Source organism: Typha angustifolia, chromosome 12, assembly GCF_048772165.1.
Source record: "Typha angustifolia cultivar Huaian chromosome 12, ASM4877216v1, whole genome shotgun sequence".
Taxonomy (NCBI): Eukaryota; Viridiplantae; Streptophyta; class Magnoliopsida; order Poales; family Typhaceae; genus Typha; species Typha angustifolia.
In genome coordinates, this window is record NC_133250.1 from 8783346 (window position 1) to 8803561 (window position 20216).

General features: G+C 38.6%; 3 protein-coding genes across 3 annotated transcripts; all 3 read left to right on the forward strand.

The window, feature by feature from the left end:
- Positions 1 to 1809: 1809 nt before the first annotated feature.
- LOC140772084 (subtilisin-like protease SBT5.3) lies at positions 1810 to 7705 on the forward strand. The gene is made up of 11 exons (XM_073113972.1): positions 1810 to 1959; positions 2091 to 2203; positions 2307 to 2404; positions 2479 to 2643; positions 3480 to 3588; positions 5337 to 5868; positions 5941 to 6038; positions 6155 to 6400; positions 6489 to 6603; positions 6697 to 6910; positions 7002 to 7705. Exons 1-11 carry the CDS (start codon positions 1876 to 1878, stop codon positions 7553 to 7555), a joined length of 2328 nt encoding a protein of 775 aa, XP_072970073.1. The 5' UTR covers positions 1810 to 1875; the 3' UTR covers positions 7556 to 7705.
- A 1818-nt stretch (positions 7706 to 9523) lies between these two features.
- On the forward strand, positions 9524 to 13422 carry LOC140772276 (subtilisin-like protease SBT5.3). Its single transcript, XM_073114265.1, has 11 exons — positions 9524 to 9725; positions 9808 to 9917; positions 10013 to 10110; positions 10196 to 10351; positions 10440 to 10548; positions 10677 to 11208; positions 11305 to 11402; positions 11495 to 11743; positions 12340 to 12454; positions 12550 to 12763; positions 12844 to 13422. Exons 1-11 carry the CDS (start codon positions 9645 to 9647, stop codon positions 13383 to 13385), a joined length of 2304 nt encoding a protein of 767 aa, XP_072970366.1. The 5' UTR covers positions 9524 to 9644; the 3' UTR covers positions 13386 to 13422.
- A 297-nt stretch (positions 13423 to 13719) lies between these two features.
- LOC140772687 (probable galactinol--sucrose galactosyltransferase 2) lies at positions 13720 to 18460 on the forward strand. Its single transcript, XM_073114875.1, has 14 exons — positions 13720 to 14109; positions 14696 to 14955; positions 15123 to 15213; positions 15309 to 15357; positions 15471 to 15562; positions 15784 to 15891; positions 15997 to 16122; positions 16225 to 16635; positions 16727 to 16868; positions 16961 to 17028; positions 17127 to 17261; positions 17346 to 17566; positions 17806 to 17894; positions 18057 to 18460. The coding sequence occupies exons 1-14, from the start codon at positions 13799 to 13801 to the stop codon at positions 18333 to 18335; spliced, it is 2382 nt and encodes a 793-aa protein (XP_072970976.1). The 5' UTR covers positions 13720 to 13798; the 3' UTR covers positions 18336 to 18460.
- The last annotated feature ends 1756 nt before the right edge of the window (positions 18461 to 20216 follow it).

Here is a 20216-nt window from a genome sequence, read left to right on the forward strand (position 1 = left end):
ATGATAATTGTCTGTTAAAAATACAATGGACATTCATTTCTAATGTAATAAAAGTAAAATGCAAGAGTCGAATAACAAGTATAAATAGAGTAGAGTGTTTATAATAATAATAAGAAAAATTTGCATATGACACCCTATCTTTTACCGATTTACACCATATATTTTTCACTATTTATTGAACCTTGGCGAATATATGCAGAAACACCTTGCAATTAGATTAGTTAATTAAACTTAACTAAACCTCTAAATTAAATTAAATTTACTAAGAAAATTATAAAAATATTCTCAGCCAAATCATACTTAATGACATTTTAATTATTTTAAAAATAAAATATCTCTACTTAATTGAATATTCTCACAGTGTTAGCCCAAATCTAACTCATGATATTTTTCTGCACATATTCACAAAATCATAGGGCTAAAAATAGAGAGTGTAAAATCATTAAAAAAACAAGGTATTATAAACAAATTTTATAAATAATAAAGAGAAAATATATGATGGTTTTTTAATTATGTCACGTATTAGATTGCAGTAAGGATGGATAAAAGTTAACACAAATGGGGCGTTTCCAGCGGGAGCGAGCTAAGGCGGTGCAGCGGCAATCTTCCGAGACAACAAAGGTGACTTTATTCAGGCAATGTGGGAACCGTGCCCGGGGAACTCGGCGCTGGAAACAGAATTGTGGGCGATCCAAGTGGGTTTGAGGGTGCTCTGTAGATAATGGAGAGTGATCATAGAGTCAGACTGCCAGGAGGCTATCAAATGCATGCAGAGCGTGGAGAATAGTTCTTGGCGCATCAAAACATGGTGCATGAATGCCTTAGGCTAGGAAAGGAATGTTTGGAAACTAGGTTTGTACACATAGGGAGAGAATGTAATGTTGTAGCTAACTGGGCAACGGCTAGGGCCAGTGTGTCCTCCGGTTCTAGTTGCTACAACTGATTAGGACACGCCCCCCCCAGAATTTTATAAACTCATTGCTTCCGACGCAGCTAATGGGTCGGTAGCTTAGTAATACATAACTAAAAACAGCTCCTTAACATCAAAAAAAAAAAAAAAATTGCATGAAATTCCATACAACTAGTTTGCAGAGAACCCATACCCCTCAGGGATGTAGACGTGGATATAGATGTTAGTGGTACAGAAATATTATCATCAACTTTTCTTTTAAGGATGACAAAATTATGTAGCAATTTTAAAGTATCCCCTTAATTGCCACGGTCCTCTGTCCTCTCCTCTCAATATGTTGATCGAGAGTTGGATTCTATTTTTGTCTCAGTTAATTGGCACCGGATATATCATTAGCTGAGATCTCAGCTCATTATTAATCCAAAAATAAAAAAATTATCATCAAGTTTTTCCCCACCATCTGAAGCCAGAATTTCATAAGATATCTTCTCTAGTGCACTATAATCCATATATTATGTTTTTAATTTATTTATTTAAATAGTAAATATTGATATTATTATAGCAATGGTTCATATTATATATGGAGATCGATTTTATTAAATTTGTATGTACTTGACATACAGAAACAATATTTTTTGGAATTCTTAATATTTTGTTAATTGTCTCTTAATTTATTCCATCTGTATTAAAAAAAATATTCATATGTATTTATCCGCCTAATAATCTATCCGAATTCGTATCTAAATCTTGGATTTAATTAATTATTATATGGATTATCACATTTTATCTATCACAAAGTAGAGAGATGTTAGCTGCTTTGAAATCGGAGCCGGATCATGAGAAGCTTCTCTCTCAAACCTATAAGATAGGGAACACCAGGTGCGATACTCTACGGGCTTCTCTCCTAGTCTCTAGAGAGAGAGAGAGAGAGAGAGAGAGAGAGAGAGAGAGAGAGAGAGAGAGAGATGGGGAAGAGGAGCTCCTACTCTTTGCTCAGCACCTTCCTCTTCTCCCTTCTATTGCAAAGGCCCACCTTTGCTGCCAAAAAGGCAATCGCTTGTTAATGGCTTCTCTTGCTTCACTTCCTCCAAAGATTGCATTTTTATGAACCTTTTTCAGGATTTCAGCTAAGAAGCTCATCTGGGTCCTTTTATTTTTTTGCTTCATTTTTCTCGTGCAGTCCTATGTGGTTTACCTTGGTGGGCATTCTGATATCGCCAAGGAGGACTATTCAGATGTCGTTCAGAGAGTAACGGAATCCCATTATGAGCTCTTGGGTTCGGTTTTGGGAGAGTGAGACATCAGCAAAGTTTCCTCTTTTTTGGTTTTTTGTTTTAATCTCTTTACTTCCTTCTTTGCTGCAAATATTATTTACTGATTTGAGGATCAACTCCAGTAAGGAGGAGGCCAAAGATGCAATCTTTTACTCCTACACAAGGTGCATCAATGGATTTGCGGCGACCATCGAAGAGGAGAAGGCAATGGAAATCTCAAGTGATGCATCTAACTCCACTGTTTTGACTATTTGGTGTCTCTCTTGCTGTTCTAATTTGAGGATTTTATTGCAGAGCATCCTGGAGTTGTGTCAGTGTTTCCCAATAGAGGATATAAGCTCCACACAACAAGATCCTGGCAATTTCTCGGCCTCGAGAGGGATGGAAGGATTCCAGCCGAGTCGTTGTGGACGAAGGCGAGATTTGGCGAGGATACGATCATAGGAAATCTTGATACTGGTACTTATTTCTATAGCATTATAATATAACCTTTGAATTCCTAACAGAGCTACAGTAGACAGTCAGGTCATAGCCCACTTGTTTCTATTGGCATCAAAGGAATTCTTGACTAAGTTCAAGGTACTGCGTCGCTCAATAGTAGGATGGAGTGAGTTGTGGTTGATGTGTTGCTTTCTGCAATAGTCTTACTGGGTTATTGATCAATTTCAAGCAATAATCTGGTTACTGTGAAATAAGATTTATTCCAAGCTACTGACAAAACTTCTTCAATAATTAGGATACATCAACCACATTAGATATGATAGAATAGAGAGGCCTCTGCAGTGCTCACAGCTCCTTTATTTCTTCCTGTTTCTACTTTTTTAGTTAAAATTCTCATCAGATACTTTGGTCTGATTCTTCCGCTAAATCCAACATTCCATGGCATTTAGTGTTGATTCTTCCAATTGCTTTACTTGATGTTGTCAAGTCTAGAAGCATAGAAAGTTTTAGAGGAGTTAATGAGAAAGTTGAGATGCTTTGCTCTTTTCTGACTATTTTGGGTTCAGTAATTTAATCTAATTGTGGATTATGAACTCTGCTAGGCCTCTTTCCAAAAGAGAAAAAAAAAATCTTCATGTGCATGCTCCAATTATCCAATTGAGATCATGGGCATCTGTTGACTTCAGACAATTTGGCTGTTCTGAAAGGAATCAACTGAGAGACATTGCATGATGACAAGGACCATTGACTAGCCAACCTATTCAATCCTTTCCTTTTCCTCCCTCTGGATTCCTTGCTATATCCTGATCTAACTTTTGCTGACCTCTTTATTGCATGTGTCTGTGGATATGTAGGTGTTTGGCCAGAATCTGAGAGCTTTAAGGATGATGAAATGGGGCCAATTCCATCAAAGTGGAGAGGAATCTGCCAAAATAACAGCGATAAAGGATTTTCTTGCAACAGGTCTACTATGCACTCCCTCTACCTCTAAAAACAATGTGGGCACACAAAGCACACACCTTTTTAATACATGAAGCTCTCTCTCTCTCTCTCTCTCTCTCTCTCTCTCTCTCTCTCTCTCTCTCTCTCTTCTCTACTACTTTCTAGAGTGAGTAAATGTAGATCACATACAGTAGATGCAATCTTTTTTCTTCTCACTGATAACTTAAAGCAATTATTAGATTAATGGTTGATTAAAATAAACTGTGCAATTTGTTCGATGCTGCATTATTATATCTTGCTACTAAACTATTTTGTAAAACTTAGGTAGACCACCTAATCAGAAAAGCATCTTGATTTTTTTTTTCTAAGAGCCTTGTATGTTCTCAATTGTTTGCTGACATGATTTTATTATTAAATAGAAATGAAACTTTAGTACAAAGAACTCTGTAATCTGAGGACAAAAGGAATGTGATGTCATAAGTTTGATGCATATGCTCAAGAAGCCAAAGTCAATAGCAGATGAATCTTGCAGACACATGGAAGTCTTACCTCCAGAAAGATAGAACACTGTTGAATTATGGACAACTATAAATGCTTTAGTTTTATCTAAATTATCATAGACAACTAATGCAAGACTTTTGCTAATAGAGATCATCTTTGAAATCAACTTGGTTCATTGTTTTAAGATATTGTGATATCTAAGGATCCTTATCAATGGTCAGCCAAGAAAGGAAGAAAGTTCTGTCTGTCTGTCCATAGACTGCCTTATCCCTGTCAAATTAATTAGGCTCACAATTATAGAAGTGTACAATTGCATTTATTTATTTTCTGGGAAAATTAAAATCTTTTGTCTTGATCCTAACTGTCCAATGGCGATTGCTTCTTTAGTCATTAATTGTATGTACCTCTTGAGATCCACAAAGTCCCTCAATATAAATTGTTCTAGCTTTGGGAGCCACAATGCAATGAATGCATCTCTCATGTAAATATAACGCCATCATATTGTTTCTATGTGGCCCCCATTCAGCATCCCAGTGTGATTTGCACTGAAATAGATGATCAAAGCTATGGGAAGTATTTGCCAGCCTCTAACTGGCCAAATTAATTTTCACTAGATCTCACTTGGGACATGCGTTTCCCACTTCAGTTCTTTTCATTTAAGTAGTCAACTCAAAGTATTTTAGATCTAGATTTCTCTCTCCTCACATATTTAATTAGTTAAAACGTGTGTAACTGTCCTAATTAAAACCGTTAAAATTTAACTTTCTATATTTAATAGTTTTTTTAATTGACAATTTTATATTTTTTAAGTATTTGTGAATTTAGGTTTCTTTGCTCGCATAAAAAAGAGAACAACTTATATGTACAGGTCTAAATTTATAAATATTTTAAACCCGTTATTTAAAAATATATTTTTCACTAAAATAGTATTAAATTAAAAAAGTCTAAGGAGTTTTTAGTGGGAAAATTTCAACATTTTCTTTCTAGTCAACATAGTGTTTTTATGTGTACATTTTTCTTCAAATGTCAAAAGTTTCGGCATATTTAAGAACACTGAAACTAATTTCACACGAACAGTCAAGCACCACTTTAGTGATAAATACCTTTGAACTCACTAAAATGATATTAAATCCAAATAAAGTCGTCTTTAGAATTTAAACAACGGTTTCCCTCCAATTAGGTGGTACTGTTTCATTCATTCTGTACCCAATAGATATCATACCAAATGATGAGTGTTTAATAACATTGAATTCTTTGATGTTATATAGGAAGCTTATCGGAGCAAGGTACTTCAACAAGGGCTACCAATCGGCCGTCGGCCCGCTGAACGCCACCTTCGAGACGCCACGCGACGCCGAAGGTCATGGGACGCACACCCTCTCCACGGCGGCTGGCGGGTTTGTGCCCGGAGCTAACGTTTTCAACTACGGCAACGGCACGGCCAAGGGCGGGTCACCGCGGGCTAGAGTTGCGGCGTACAAGGTGTGCTGGCCGCCTGTCAACGGTAGCGAATGCTATGACGCGGACATCATCGCCGCCTTCGACACCGCCATACATGACGGCGTCGACGTTCTATCGGTGTCCCTCGGCGGGAACCCGACGGATTACTTCTTGGACGGCCTTGCGATCGGGTCGTTCCACGCCGTTAAGAATGGCATCACCGTCGTGTGCTCGGCCGGCAATTCGGGGCCGCAGCCTGGCTCGGTCTCAAACACGGCTCCATGGATCTTTACAGTCGGAGCTAGCACAATGGACAGGGAGTTTCCAGCCTACGTTTTGTTTAACAACAAGAGACTTAAGGTTGGTTTCTTATATCAATTTTAAAGTGTTTGAATTCATAATTCTCTGTTAAATTATCTTCTATGCTTACAGGGAGAGAGCCTTTCTCCTACAAGGCTACCAAGTAACAAGCTCTATCCAATGATCAACTCCAAAGAAGCCAAGGCCGCGAACTCTTCGGAGCACGATGCGTATGCGAAAAATAATGCCAACAACTAAAATTTTATTCTTGTTTGAATCTAACAGTTGTTTGTTTTACTGATCTTAAACCAAAGAGAGAATCCAATTTTCCCCCTTGTTGCTGCAGTGAATTGTGCTATCTAAGGTCTCTAGACCCGGAGAAAGTTAGAGGGAAGATTGTCGTCTGCCTGCGAGGAATTACTGCGAGGGTCGAAAAAGGCGAGGCGGTCCGCCAGGCCGGCGGCGTCGGCATGGTCCTCGCCAACGATCATACCACCGGCAACGAGATCATCGCCGACGCGCATGTCCTGCCGGCCACCCACATCTCCTATTCTGATGGACTTGTTCTTTTCTCTTATCTCGAGTCTACTATGTAAGCATTCTTCATTCCATCCTCACTGATGTAGTATCGCTAGTTATTTGAGTCGGTCTTCTTAGTTTCCAACAATTTCAATTTATAGATCACCACTTGGTTACATTACAAAAGCAACAACAGAGTTTGGCATAAAGCCAGCACCCTTCATGGCAGCTTTCTCATCCCAAGGTCCAAACACAGTCAACCCTGAGATCCTAAAGGTTACTATATATTTATGTTCTTCTATTCAAATCTCTTCTCTTTTTTTTTTTAAAAAAAAATTGAATCTGAAACTTACTTTTACTGCATTGCAGCCGGATATCACTGCCCCAGGAGTTAGTGTCATCGCTGCGTTCAGCGGAGCTGCGGCGCCGACTAGCCTCATGTTCGACACTCGACGTGTAAAATTCAACTCGATCTCCGGTACTTCCATGTCGTGCCCTCATATCTCCGGCGTCGTCGGACTTCTCAGGACTCTGCACCCTGACTGGAGCCCTTCAGCAATCAAATCCGCTATCATGACCAGCGGTGAGCATTAACATCTGCTCTAAAAGTTTAAGTTGAAAAAAAAGAATAACGATATATGATTCTTAATTTTTTTTCTTATTTTAATTTGCAGCACGAACTCAGGATAATAAGAAACAACCTATGTCAAATTCATCCTTCATCAAGGCCACTCCATTCAGCTATGGATCAGGTCATGTCTGGCCAAACCGCGCCATGGATCCGGGTTTAGTCTATGACCTAAAGACAGTCGATTACTTGAACTTCTTGTGCTCTCTCGGCTATAATTCTACTCAAATTGCAACGTTTAATATCTATCCATATCAATGCCCATCGAAGCGGGTAGAGCTTCAAGATCTAAATTATCCGTCGATTATGATCCCTAATCTTTCAAATTCAACGACGATAATCCGCACTGTAAAGAATGTAGGATCACCAGGAACGTACACGGTCCGTGTAAGACCGCCTAGAGGAGTTAAGGTGACAGTGAAGCCATCAACTCTAACATTCGATAAGGTAGGTGAGGAGAAGAAGTTCAGAGTCAGACTAGAGGTGGAAGAAGATTACGGCACGGGAAAAGATTATGTTTTTGGAGGCTTAGTGTGGTCTGACGGAAAGCATCATGTGAGAAGTCCTTTGGGGGTGAGGACTTACACATGGAGGCTCTAGTCCATGTCTAAGTTTGAATTTGTAATTCCCTTTGTAGAAATAATTGGTGGTTTGATTCATTTGGAGATAGAAAGGCGTTAGATTTGAATGACATTACTTACATAGTTCATTTTAAGCTGTTAATAAAAATCTCACATGAGATTGTTGTGATGCTTTTTATTTTTTTCATATGAAGCAGAATGCTGAATCTATTTCATTATGCTGTTTACCAAGTCTGTGACTGTAATGGTAGATTAAGATTATAAAATAAATTATGAGAAAAGTATCGGTTACGAATTTTCAATGATTCTTATGATTAACTATTTGCTATTTGAAATCTGACAATTATTTTTTGTCCATAAATTTTATATCAGGCTTTGCTTTTTTTAATTCTACAAATACAAGTACAAAAACAACCTTTCAACTACATTTACTAACATATGTTTGAGAAAATAGTTTATAAAATATATGATGATAAAGTCGTTTGTAGCGTAAGTATACGATGATAAAATATGTGTAACCCTAAAAAAAGATATGAGTATTTTTATCTGGATTAATTACACTGAGACCCCATTTACTATACTTGGTTCTATGGACAACTCTAGAATTTTTTTAGATTATATTATCTCTATTAAATTTAAAAAAATTTCAATGTCATCCTTCCGTTAGCTTACCGTCAATAAAATTGAGCGAATCAACTTACGTAGCAGTAATGTCAGACTATATCAACAGGTGGCAAAGAGCTTAATTTGATTTTGATCCAATATTAATATTAATGGACAAATATACCCTCTCTATAAGAGCTTAGAACGATGAACAAGCTTTCATTATTCAAATAGCTGGATTGGGTGCTGATCTTCCACTTTATGCCTGAGCATACCAAGAAACAATTCAGCTGATAGCCCTCTGATTCTAGTTGGTATATATACCAATGAAGTTCATGTATTCATACATACATGAATACAGATGTGATATTCTTGGAAGCTCCACGGTTTACTGCCCATTTCATGCATATGAAAATATGAAATAGTTTGCTGGTTCTCACGGCATTCATGACACTTGAGCTCCAAAATTAGATATCTTCTCTGAATGTATTAGGTTCTTCCAATTTAAAATGTCAGGTGCATTGGCTTTTGATTTCATTATACCTCCGGCTGCAGCGGCTCTCTCCGCGATCCTTCTGGCGCATACCGCCGCCGCCCTCCTCCGGCGTCCGGGGCCGGCCTTGTCGAAGAGCTTGCTCGAGCTCGTCGTTGGCCAGAGCTGCAGCGTCCTTGGCGCACTCGTCGGAGCCGTGACTACTTCTTCATTGGAGATCTAAGAACGAGAGAGAGGGAGAGAGATGGAGGGAGAGAGTGGGAGGCACGGTTTCGATGATAGCCAGTTGGGTTTGCTAGGGGTCATAAAAGAAACTATATAAGTTAGTTGAGGGTATTTAAGTAATTTCTAATTTTAAATTATTTTGCAGGTTAAATTGATAAGCTTATCAAGCTATTAGGGGTATAATTGTTATTTGGTGTTCCTGTCACGGTCGGGTGTAGAGGGGTGTCAATGTAAATATCCTTTTATTTTTTATTCACTTTTTTTATTATATCTTTTTTATATAAACTGATAGTATTTTATTCAGTTAAATTCGACTATTTGGAGGTTATAATTCAGTTACGTCGGTTACCTACTTAAGTAAAACTTTAGAAAAAAAAGAAGAAGTGTTAATTACAAAAACATTAAAGCAAAGGGTGTTATTTAAACAATTCCCATTCTTGGGCACGTGACAGGAGGGGTTCCCCTCACGTGACCGGTTCCTGTCCACAAATCAAACTCCCGAAAAGACCGGGAGGAAGCAGTCTAACGGTTTAAAGATTCTCCCGCGGTTTATTCGCCTCTCGCTCTCTCTTCCTCGTCCATTTTCTTAACCTCATTTCTCTTCGTTAGCTGGATTTGTTAATTTGTTTACGCCAAGAAGAATCATCCCGACTATATTTACACAAATTCTTATCATCTGTCAACCAATATTTGTTGTGATTATTTCTCCCCCAATGCTATATATTCATTGATCTTATGTATATTATTATGCATTCGGAGTGATACTTAGTAGCAAAGTTATACAAACATGGGGGCTAAGAATGTTCTTCTCTGCATCACCATTTTGCTCTTCGCCCTCGCACAGAAGCCGGTCTTTGCCGCGAAGAAGGCAAGCAATGTGCTAATCCTTAGCCTCTGTTTTTTTTTTTGTTGTTGTAAAGTTATGCTTATGGTTGTTTGTATGATTGTAGTCATACATTGTATATCTGGGAGCACATTCTCATGGCCCTGAGGTCTCTTTGGAAGTCTATGAGCAGGCAAAGCATTCTCATTATGACCTCTTAGGATCCTGTATTGGAAGGTGAGAAATTTTTGCCAGAATTTTCTTTTCTTTTTTTATAAAAACTTGTATATTTTTTTTCTTCTTCTTCTTCTTCTGAAATATGCCATTAACAGTAAGGAGAAGGCGCAAGATGCGATAGTTTACTCCTACACGAAGAACATCAATGGCTTCGCAGCGATCTTGGAAGAGGAAGAAGCGCGTGAATTAGCAAGTAAGACACTTTTAAGACCTTCTGATGCTAAACGTTCAGAGTTTTGCTTCTGGCAATGAAGATAGGCTTCAATTTTGGTCTGCAGAGCATCCTGGAGTTGTATCAGTATTTGAGAACAAGTTGAGTAAATTGCACACGACACACTCGTGGGAGTTCCTCGCGGTGGAGATGGCTAATAAATACCCCATCTGGACGAACGCAAAGTTCGGTGCGGATGTAATTATCGCAAACCTCGATACCGGTAGGCTAATTCAATATCAATCTCAAGTTTATAGTTGGTATGTTCATGTAAATATTGATTCAGCTTGCACTCTTGTTTTGTATTGAAGGTGTTTGGCCTGAATCCAAAAGCTTTAATGATGAAGGAATGGGACCAGTTCCTAAAAGATGGAGAGGATATTGTGAGAACAATACAAGGGCGGGTGTTCCTTGCAACAGGTCTCTCTTTGTTAATTCTACTGCTAATTTTTTCTACAATTGTATCACTTTTCTCTTCAAGAATGAGTACTAGATGTTATCATATGAGGACTATAGCAAATTGTGATCTTATCCTTTGATTGATTCAGGAAGCTAATTGGTGCAAGGTACTTCAACAAAGGCATTCGGTCATGGTACCCAAACATTACGCTTAGCAACACAGCACGAGACGTAGATGGGCATGGCTCGCACACACTCTCCACAGCCGCAGGCCGGTTCGTCCCTGGGGCTCAGATGTTCGGTGCTGCCAATGGCACAGCGAAGGGTGGTTCTCCTGATGCTCGGGTGGCCACCTACAAGGTATGCTGGGCTGATTCATGCGCAGACGCTGATATACTTGCAGGATTCGAGGCTGCCATCCATGACGGTGTCGATGTGATCTCGGTGTCCCTTGGAGTAGATCCTCTATTTCTGTCTGGCAACTACTTGGAAGACTCCGTCGCATTAGGATCGTTGCACGCCACCGCAAGAGGAATCACGGTTGTGTGCTCAGCAGGCAATTCAGGGCCTGATCTTTCGACGGTCACTAATTACGCACCATGGGTCACAACTGTGGGGGCTAGCACCACGGACAGGGAATTTGTAACATACCTTACTCTTGGCAATAAGAAGCAAATAAAGGTTAGTATAACATATTGTTCAATGGCAAGTAGTTTTCTGATAGAAAGAAGACACCAATTCTGTAATGGTTTGATTACTTCATTGTGTTTCATCCAGGGAACAAGTCTGCAACAAAACGTCCTACCACAAAATAAATTATATCCTTTGATCAATGCTTTTGATGCCCCTGCCGCAAATGTTACTGCAGAAATAGCGTAAGGACTTCGACATATTTATGAACATTACTGTTTTAAGTCGTAGTTGTGAGTTATGAGCTAATTCGCTCTTTTCCTGATACAATTTACAGTGGCTGGTGCAATACGAGCTCCCTTGATCCTAGGAAGGTTAATGGTAAGATAGTTATATGCAAACGCGGAGGAGAAATTAGTAGATTGGATAAGGGCATGGCTGTTCTTCAAGCTGGCGGCATCGGTATGATCCTGGTGAATGATGACGAATCAGGGAGCACCTTAATTGCAGACCCTCATATTCTCCCATCTACTATGATCAGTTACAGAGATGGTTTCGTTCTTGGCTCATATATGAATCATACAAAGTAAGCTCTTGTTACTCTATGAGAACAGAACTAGTTAGCTCTACTTTTTCTGTACACAAATTGATCAAATTTATGGCTATCAGCTAAGTTGCTAACATATTGACTTTTAGATGCCACACATGCATATCACAAGTATCTCTCGTGTGTTGTCTTTGTAGGTTAAACATTCTGATTTGCTCTTGTGTCTTGTTTCATTTAGGACAGTTGCCTTAGTTAGAGATGTGTTCCACATTTAACAAGGTCTGCTGAAATCTCATTGTTATACATTTTTCGACAAAATGATTCTTTTCGGAATAAGAGATAGGCTAGTTCTGAATTGAAAAAGTTTGCATTCTTTTATCCTACTGTTGTTCTTTGAGAGCAAATAGTTAGACCACTGACTATCCATTAGTAAGCTCTTGTTGTAATATCCATCAGTAAAAGTTAAAAACCAAAAAGGGCTTATATACATTGCTTGCATCTCACATTTGTTGCAAATCATGCAATCTTATTATACAGAATTTCGACGAAATTGTTCTTTTCTGAATAAGAGACAGGCTAGTTCTGCATTAAAACTAAGAACAACTTGGTAAACTTATATTGCTTGTTTGATTCAGGCATCCTTTAGGCTCTATTTCACCAGGAGTAACAAAAGTTGGCAAAAAACCTGCACCAATGATGGCTGAGTTCTCATCTCAAGGGCCTAGTTTCTTGTCACCAGAAATCCTGAAGGTTTCCAATTGCAATAAGATGCTATCAACTATCTAGCACTCTAATGTACTAAATTAGCTTCTGATTCTTGACTCTTGCCACTGCTTATCTTTCAGCCGGACATCACTGCTCCAGGTGTGGAAATAATTGCTGCCTTCACTGAAGCAATTAGCCCTACCGGCAAGGATTTCGACAAACGCCGCGTCCCGTATGCTCTGATGTCAGGCACGTCGATGGCCTGCCCTCATGTCTCTGGCGTCTCGGGCCTCCTCAAGGTGATCCACCCCGATTGGAGCCCCGCGGCGATCAGATCTGCTATCATGACAACAGGTAGATAGAAGATATCTGTTAATGATCAGATATAATTTTTCCATGTCAAATGACATCTGATTGTAATTCTCATTCTGCAGCAAGAACTAGAGACAACACTGGAGCATCAATTAAGGACTATGCCAAGGTCAAAGCCACCCCATTTGCCACTGGCTCAGGCTACCTGAGACCTAACCGCGCCGTCAATCCCGGTCTAGTCTACGACACGACATTCGCCGACTACCTGAACTTCTTGTGCACTCTAGGCTACAATTCATCTGCACTTCGAAATTTAACCCACGAGTCCTTCACATGCCCATCAAAGCATGTCAGGCTTGAGGACTTGAACTACCCTTCAATCTCGGTGCCGACACTCAACGGGTCGTTGACCGTTACGCGCACCGTGAAGAACGTCGGGCAGCCCGGTTTGTACAAGGCCACGGTGGTGGCTCCCTTCGGGATAACCGTCGCTGTTAACCCGACGATCCTCAAGTTTGACAAGGTTGGAGAGGAGAAGGTGTTCACAGTGAATTTTAAAACACAGGAGGAAAGATCTGGGAGAGGATTTGTGTTCGGAAGACTGACATGGTCTGATGGCAAGCATTTTGTGAGAAGCCCTCTCGTTGTGAATGCAATTGCATGAGATCGCAATGCATTTGATTACATTTATTAAATATCCTTTATTTTGAAGCAGATATTTCAATGTTCTTTTACGGACTCAAACATCTAAAAATAATAAAAATCTTTCACCGTAAATGACCATCTTACCCTTGTATAACATGTACGAAACTTGTCTGACACCAATCAAAGGCTCCCACGTGTCCCTATTTTTTTTTTTAATCCACCATATATAATAAGCACGTTCGTACTGGTCCCCAGATCAAAAGATCTTGCTCAGGTTGTGATTGGCCACAAATGTCTCCCGCAACCTCTCTCTCTAAATTCTTATCTGCTCTCTCCTCTCGTTTTCGCGGCAATTCTAACGGTCGAAATACATTCAAATCGGGGGGAGAGAGAGAGATAGATAGAGAGAGAGAGAGAGAACATAACGAGGCCATGATCTCCTCTTCGCCAATCTCCACCTCCCTTCGACCCAATCCCTCCTCCTTCCTCCTCCGATCTCCTACTCGGCCCGTTTCGAGAAATGGGTTCCTTAAATTCCCAAGAATATGGAGGGCTTCGATGCGCTTGGCCACGAGCCCGTCGATCAAAGAAGGGGTCTTGAGCATCGAAGGGAGGGCGGCGCTCACCTCCGTGCCGGAGAACGTCACGCTGTCGAGCTTGGTCGGTAGCGGGTCCGCCGCGTTCCTCGGGGCGGTCGCAGACGGCGAGGACTGTCGCCATGTCTTCAAGCTCGGCGTCCTTCAGTAATGCTCTGAGCTTATTTAACGTTTTACACCCTACATTTTTAACTTATTCACCAAGAAATGTGCGTCAGACTTAACAACAATTAATATAGTGGGATCGAAATCATCAAACAGAGGAATATTTTGTGACACACTTGAATTGTGAAATTCCTAAAATTCCCTCTCTCCTCGGAGTGATGTGGCGGTTTCGAGCGATTAAGCTTGAGGCATTGGCGTAATTTTGCTCGATAGGACTAACTAATCTAGGGATATTTTCTTGTGAGTTTATTTGAAAATATATCGCAAATTGGGGCAAAGAATGGATTAAACTCAAAATTTTGGAGCTAAATACAGTTTCTCAGAGATATTTCTAGTCCTTTTTTGGCTTTCAAAAGGAAATCTTGCTATCCTTGGACCTAATTTTAATTGGTCGTAGCCTATGCTTTCATTAACATAATTTTTTCACGAACTTGCTATTTAGAAAGAAAAGATATAAATGTGGATCAACAACTTGCTATCTAAAAGCAGGAGAATTTTTCTTCTACTTGACTTCCAGTGAAGAACAAAGTTCTGAACAAAATTCTCTTTGAATGTGTTGTCTTAACAGGGATCATAGACTTGTTTGCCTATTTAGATTCAAGATCTGGTGGATGATACCTCGGATGGGCAATTCTGCTAGTGTTATTCCAAAGGAGACCCAAATGCTACTTTTAGAAGCAAGGGAAGATAAAGGTGCTCTCGAACAAGGTCCTGAATCTTCCGACGATAACGTACTTTACATGCTCATGTTGCCTGTGCTAGATGGTTCCTTTAGGAGCAGTTTGCAAGGGAACTCTTCAGATGAGCTGGAGTTCTGTATTGAAAGTGGTAGATATCTTACAAACCATCCTCTTATTGCTAGAGTTTTATATTTGAGTCTCTGAAGACAGAAGCTAGGAGCTAACACACCTCCTAGTCTCTGTTGGTGGTTTGATCAATCTAAGAGTTTTGTATTTTTGCTGCCTATGATCTTGTAATTATTTATATCCCTGTAGGTGATCCCGCGTTGCGAGAATCTAAGTTCCTAGAGGCAGTATTCATGAATTATGGAAAGAATCCATTTGATCTGATGAAGGAATCAATGAAGTAGGCTTGATTTCAGATATTTATTATCACAAGTAGCTGCTTCCTTCTTTAAAGCTACATAATTTTGAGTTTTTGATGATTTTTAATCATCGCAGACTATTGGAAGAACACAGAGGAACCTTTTCAGTGCGCTCTCATAAAAAGGCAAGTAGAGGTTCTAGTCTATCAGCTTTCCAACTCCAAATTCCAGCAAGCTGTTAAATGAGCTTTTATTGAAAGAATAATGAGAATGTCCTCTTTCTTTTATATTGAAACAGAAGCCTGGAATGTTAGACTATTTTGGTTGGTGCACTTGGGATGCTTTTTACTTTGATGTGAATCCTCAAGGGATTATGGATGGTCTTAAAAGGTATCAAGCTCTTGTCTGATATCCTATATTCTAACTACCTTCAATCTGGTTGTCATGAATATTTCCTGTCTAAGTTAGGTTCTGTGCATATTCATCGGTCTGTCAATTCAAAGTGTATTAGTAATGGTGCTAATTTATGCATCTATATTATTCCATATGACTATATTAGATCTCTGCATTTCTATCAATTTGATACCATTCGTCATTTTTTATCGGCATAGCTTATCTCAAGGTGGAACCCCTCCAAGATTTCTGATAATAGACGACGGTTGGCAAGACACAGCAAATGAATTCCAGAAAGAGGGTGAACCATCAGTTGAAGGATCTCAGTACGTAGCCTATAATCAATTTTTTCTTCATCGCGAGGTAACAAATAATTCTACATGTAAAAAAAAGGTTGGTCCATTTATCTTATGGCATCTATAACTTCTTAGGTATGGAGCCAGGTTAGTCAGTGTAAGAGAAAACAGCAAGTTCAGAAATATCAATGCTGCTCCGGATGTAGAAATGAAATCCCTCAAAGATTTCATTACAACTATAAAGAATACTTTTGGACTTAAGTATGTATATTCTTTCTCCAAGTTCATTCAAAAGACAATTCTAACAAGAGTAGAGTAATTCAACTTTGTTTCAAATTAACATATATATATATATATATATAGGTATGTCTACGTATGGCATGCGCTAATGGGATACTGGGGAGGAGTTCATCCAGAAGCCCTGGAAACGAGAAAGTATGAATCAAAGATAGTTTACCCTCTCCAGTCCCCCGGAAATCTTTCACACTCCAGAGATTTAACAATGGATTGCATGGAGAAATATGGTGTTGGCATGATAAACCCAGAGAAAATATTTGAATTCTATGATGATTACCATAGCTATCTTGTGTCACAGAAAGTAGACGGAGTCAAAGTAGATGTGCAAAATATACTAGAAACACTTGGAATGGGTCATGGCGGGCGAGTGTCCTTGACACGTCGGTTCCAACAGGCACTCGAAAAGTCCATCTCCAAAAATTTTCAGGATAACAGCATTATTTGCTGCATGGGTCAGAACAACGACTCAGTATACAGGTGATAAGACACAAAAATAGGTTCCTAAAATTACTCTGATATGATAAGCCTTCGACTGATGAATATTTCAGCTCGTTACATTTCTTTTCAGTTCAAAAGTGAGTGCAATTACCAGAGTATCAGATGACTACATGCCCAGAAACCAATCATCACAGACACTGCATATTGCTGCTGTTGCATTCAACAGCATCTTTTTTGGAGAGGTTGTCGTCCCTGATTGGGATATGTTCTATGTAAGTTGTTTCCTGTTTTGATAATCTTTGTTCTTCTGAAACTATTTTAATTCATCTCATCGGGTTAGAAATTCACCTTTACTTGATTTCAGAGTCTTCACTATGCTGCAGAATTCCATGCAGCAGCAAGAGCTTTGGGTGGGTGTGGAATCTACATCAGGTAAGTAAAGAACATCACAGTTGCTCTTCAGGAGTTCCTGAACTGAAATTTAGTAGTTCTCCGGCATAATATAATATATAACTATCTATATCTTACAGTGACAAACCTAATCACCATGATTTTGAGCTACTTAAGAAACTTGTACTTTCTGATGGATCGATTCTTCGAGCTAAATACCCTGGAAGGCCTACTCGGGATTGCTTATTCAATGACCCAGTAATGGATGGTAAAAGGTAGTGATTGAGACTTTTGAGTTTGGCTTAAACATCTTTATGTTTGTTTATCATGCTATCTCTAAATCTTTTTCTTCTGAGCAGTCTTCTGAAGATATGGAATCTTAACGAGTGTAATGGAGTTATAGGCATCTTCAATTGCCAAGGAGCAGGCACCTGGCCATGCCTTGATAGTAGTGGCAGTACTCCGAGCTCTGAAGTGATAAATCTCACTGGAAGAATTCAACCAAGCGATATCGAGTATCTAGAAGAGGTTGCAGGAGATAACTGGACTGGTCATTGCGCAGTTTATTCCTACAGTGCTGGTAATCTTATCAATTCTTTCTTGGATGGATTTCAATGTTCACTTATCTGTAGGGCAGTTTTTTCGTGTAATCACCTACCCAATAATTTGCAAATCAAATTCTTCCTAATTTTTGCCTTTTCTTATTTTCTCTGATAGCAAATTAACAATGACATGTGAGTCTTTGCTGAAGAGAAGTACTAAGTAAAAAGATTATATTCCTCCTGCTTATATCTGGCATCTGATGTCACATTCCAACAGGTACTCTCTCGAGACTACCGAAGAATGACTCATGGAGTGTCACTCTGAAAGTTCTGCAATGTCAAGTTTTTACTGTATCTCCTATTAAGGTTAGAAGATCATGCTTTCATGTATTAATTGAACATATAAAGATGGAAATTATTCATTCAAGTATATTAATTCAGAAGTTCTAAATCATTAGCACATAAATGCAGATTTACCATCATATTGCTAATACTGAGAACAGATACAACTTACATTTGTGTGACCAGGCTTATGATCAAGATGTACAATTCGCACCCATCGGCTTAATCAAAATGTATAATTCTGGTGGAGCTGTTGAAGCTATCAACTTCTCTGCATATCCGAGATCAAGGTTAATCATCAAAGGAAGAGGAACTGGGCTTTTTGGAGCATATTCAAGTAGAAGGCCTGAAAGTTGCAATCTCAACTCAAGAGACAAGGAGTTCGAGTTCAGTGCTGAAAATAATTTGCTGACATTAATGATTCCTCTAGGAATTGATTCTTGGGAAATAGAGATTTTATTTTGAGACAATGTTTCTGGAAATGCTTCACCATTTTTGCAGTATATTCTGTGTAATGACATCTGAAATAGGAACTATCAGAAATGTGTCATATGAAAACAGTTTCGTAGTTAAATATTCTTGTGACCCAATAGTCTCTCCTGACTCCTGACATGATCGAGATTCAAGAAAAAGAAAAAGAATTACCAAACATTGTAAAAGGATGGCATGGTTACATTACATCCAAGTGGGAATTTATATATATGCCAATATGAAGTGGAAGCGAATGATCATTCTTCCTCTCATCTTTATTAAAGTTCTTTTGAGCTTACAGCATTCCTACAAGTTTGAGTGTTCTTAATCCTTTATTTCAGAAAATTGATTAAACTAGTTCTTTGCATTTCTCATTATTTAACCTCTTCATCTCTTTTCACTAACTTCTGACCAACATCTCTGCAACTCTAAAGGATACTACTTTTTCGGCAAAGTTTTCCAAACCACGGTGCAAAAATAATTAAAGCACATTGATGATTCTAAACTAGTAACAATGATATGTCGCCACATTTGTTCCAAGGAGAACCATTTTCTAAAAATAATTAAAGTACAATGATATGTACTCTTTTGCAGGTTTTTTTATATCAAGTTGTTATTGGATATTCAAGCTTTATCTTGATTCCCAGCCACCAACTATTAGAAGTATCTATGTGTTTGCCTTCTTCTATGATTTGGTAGGAAAAGAAATATTCTTGAACAGTTTCAATGAGCATTTACAATGGATTTCAGAGTACTAGACTTCTGCAAATACATGAGCTCTGCTAAGCCAACAGTTGGATCAAGAGTACTGCTAAGAATTTTTTTTAATATTCTTAATAATTTTTTGATATTTCTATCACTCATGCACCAAGAAATTTAACTAGCTGAATAGTAGAAGAATACCACAGGAAAAGTGTAGCAATATAGAATTCTTTGTGGTACCTAATCTTAAACAATAATAAACCCTATAAAAAAGACTTATATTGGAAATTTCTCAACCAGAGTAAGAAACCTTTGGCTGTGATAGACCAACCATGCAATTGAAATGTTGCATTGACTCAATTAATTCTTTCTCACTTTTTGTTTAATACCATCAAGAACAAAAGCATCTTCTCCTTTCATAATGCTCTTTTCCCCCAATTCTACTGGAGAGAGAGACATAGAGAATAAACAGATAAAGTATCAACTTTACTAGGTCAATTCCAAGCAGTCCTTATATGAGAAAGGCTTCTTCCAACTACTCTAATAAAGGAATACTTTAAAAGTTGTGTCTGCCTCTATCCAAGCTTTTCATTCATACCTAACTTTATAATAAAGATAGCTACATAGAATCTACCTCAATAGTACCCAAAGCTTATCAAATTGCATAAATTACTACTACAGTATACAAGGTTAACAGTTTCACAAGCTATTGACTTGTATCAAAAGCCAAGGCCAGAAAATTTAAGAGCTAATTAATGATTCCAAGAGGAATTTATCATTAATTGCATGATGGAAAGAAGAAGTTTCAGTTGTGGATCACAAAATTATTATAAGGTAGGGTGATATGATCCAGTTATAAACTTATAATACCACCTGGCTTTCATCTCCCTTGTTTTGACCACGCCAAGACATATATGTTGGATTAGATAACCTCTTAATCACTACAATTAGATTACAAAGTCAATATATCTTATTAGTCCATTATTAAATGCATACTTCATGTGGGCAACTTCCTCTCCAAAGCTTATATATATGTATATATGTATGCACTTCTCTCAAGTTCATGTGGATAGAGATAAAAAGCTCTCACACTACAAAAGGGAGAAGCGAAGAAAAGCATCAGAAAGAGAGATCATGGCAATTCTTTCGAGTCCTACTGCGGCGGAGACGTGA

Bases quoted from the DNA above. Each gene is read 5' to 3' on its own strand.
- LOC140772084 (XM_073113972.1), top strand. From the start codon at position 1,876: ATGGGGAAGAGGAGCTCCTACTCTTTGCTCAGCACCTTCCTCTTCTCC. The intron at 2,644-3,479 runs GTACTTATTTCT...GTGGATATGTAG, and splicing joins CATAGGAAATCTTGATACTG to GTGTTTGGCCAGAATCTGAG. The intron at 6,911-7,001 runs GTGAGCATTAAC...TTTAATTTGCAG, and splicing joins ATCCGCTATCATGACCAGCG to CACGAACTCAGGATAATAAG.
- LOC140772276 (XM_073114265.1), top strand. From the start codon at position 9,645: ATGGGGGCTAAGAATGTTCTTCTCTGCATCACCATTTTGCTCTTCGCC. The intron at 10,111-10,195 runs GTAAGACACTTT...TTTGGTCTGCAG, and splicing joins AGAAGCGCGTGAATTAGCAA to AGCATCCTGGAGTTGTATCA. The intron at 12,764-12,843 runs GTAGATAGAAGA...CTCATTCTGCAG, and splicing joins ATCTGCTATCATGACAACAG to CAAGAACTAGAGACAACACT.
- LOC140772687 (XM_073114875.1), top strand. From the start codon at position 13,799: ATGATCTCCTCTTCGCCAATCTCCACCTCCCTTCGACCCAATCCCTCC. The intron at 15,563-15,783 runs GTATCAAGCTCT...TTATCGGCATAG, and splicing joins ATTATGGATGGTCTTAAAAG to CTTATCTCAAGGTGGAACCC. The intron at 16,636-16,726 runs GTGATAAGACAC...ATTTCTTTTCAG, and splicing joins AACAACGACTCAGTATACAG to TTCAAAAGTGAGTGCAATTA.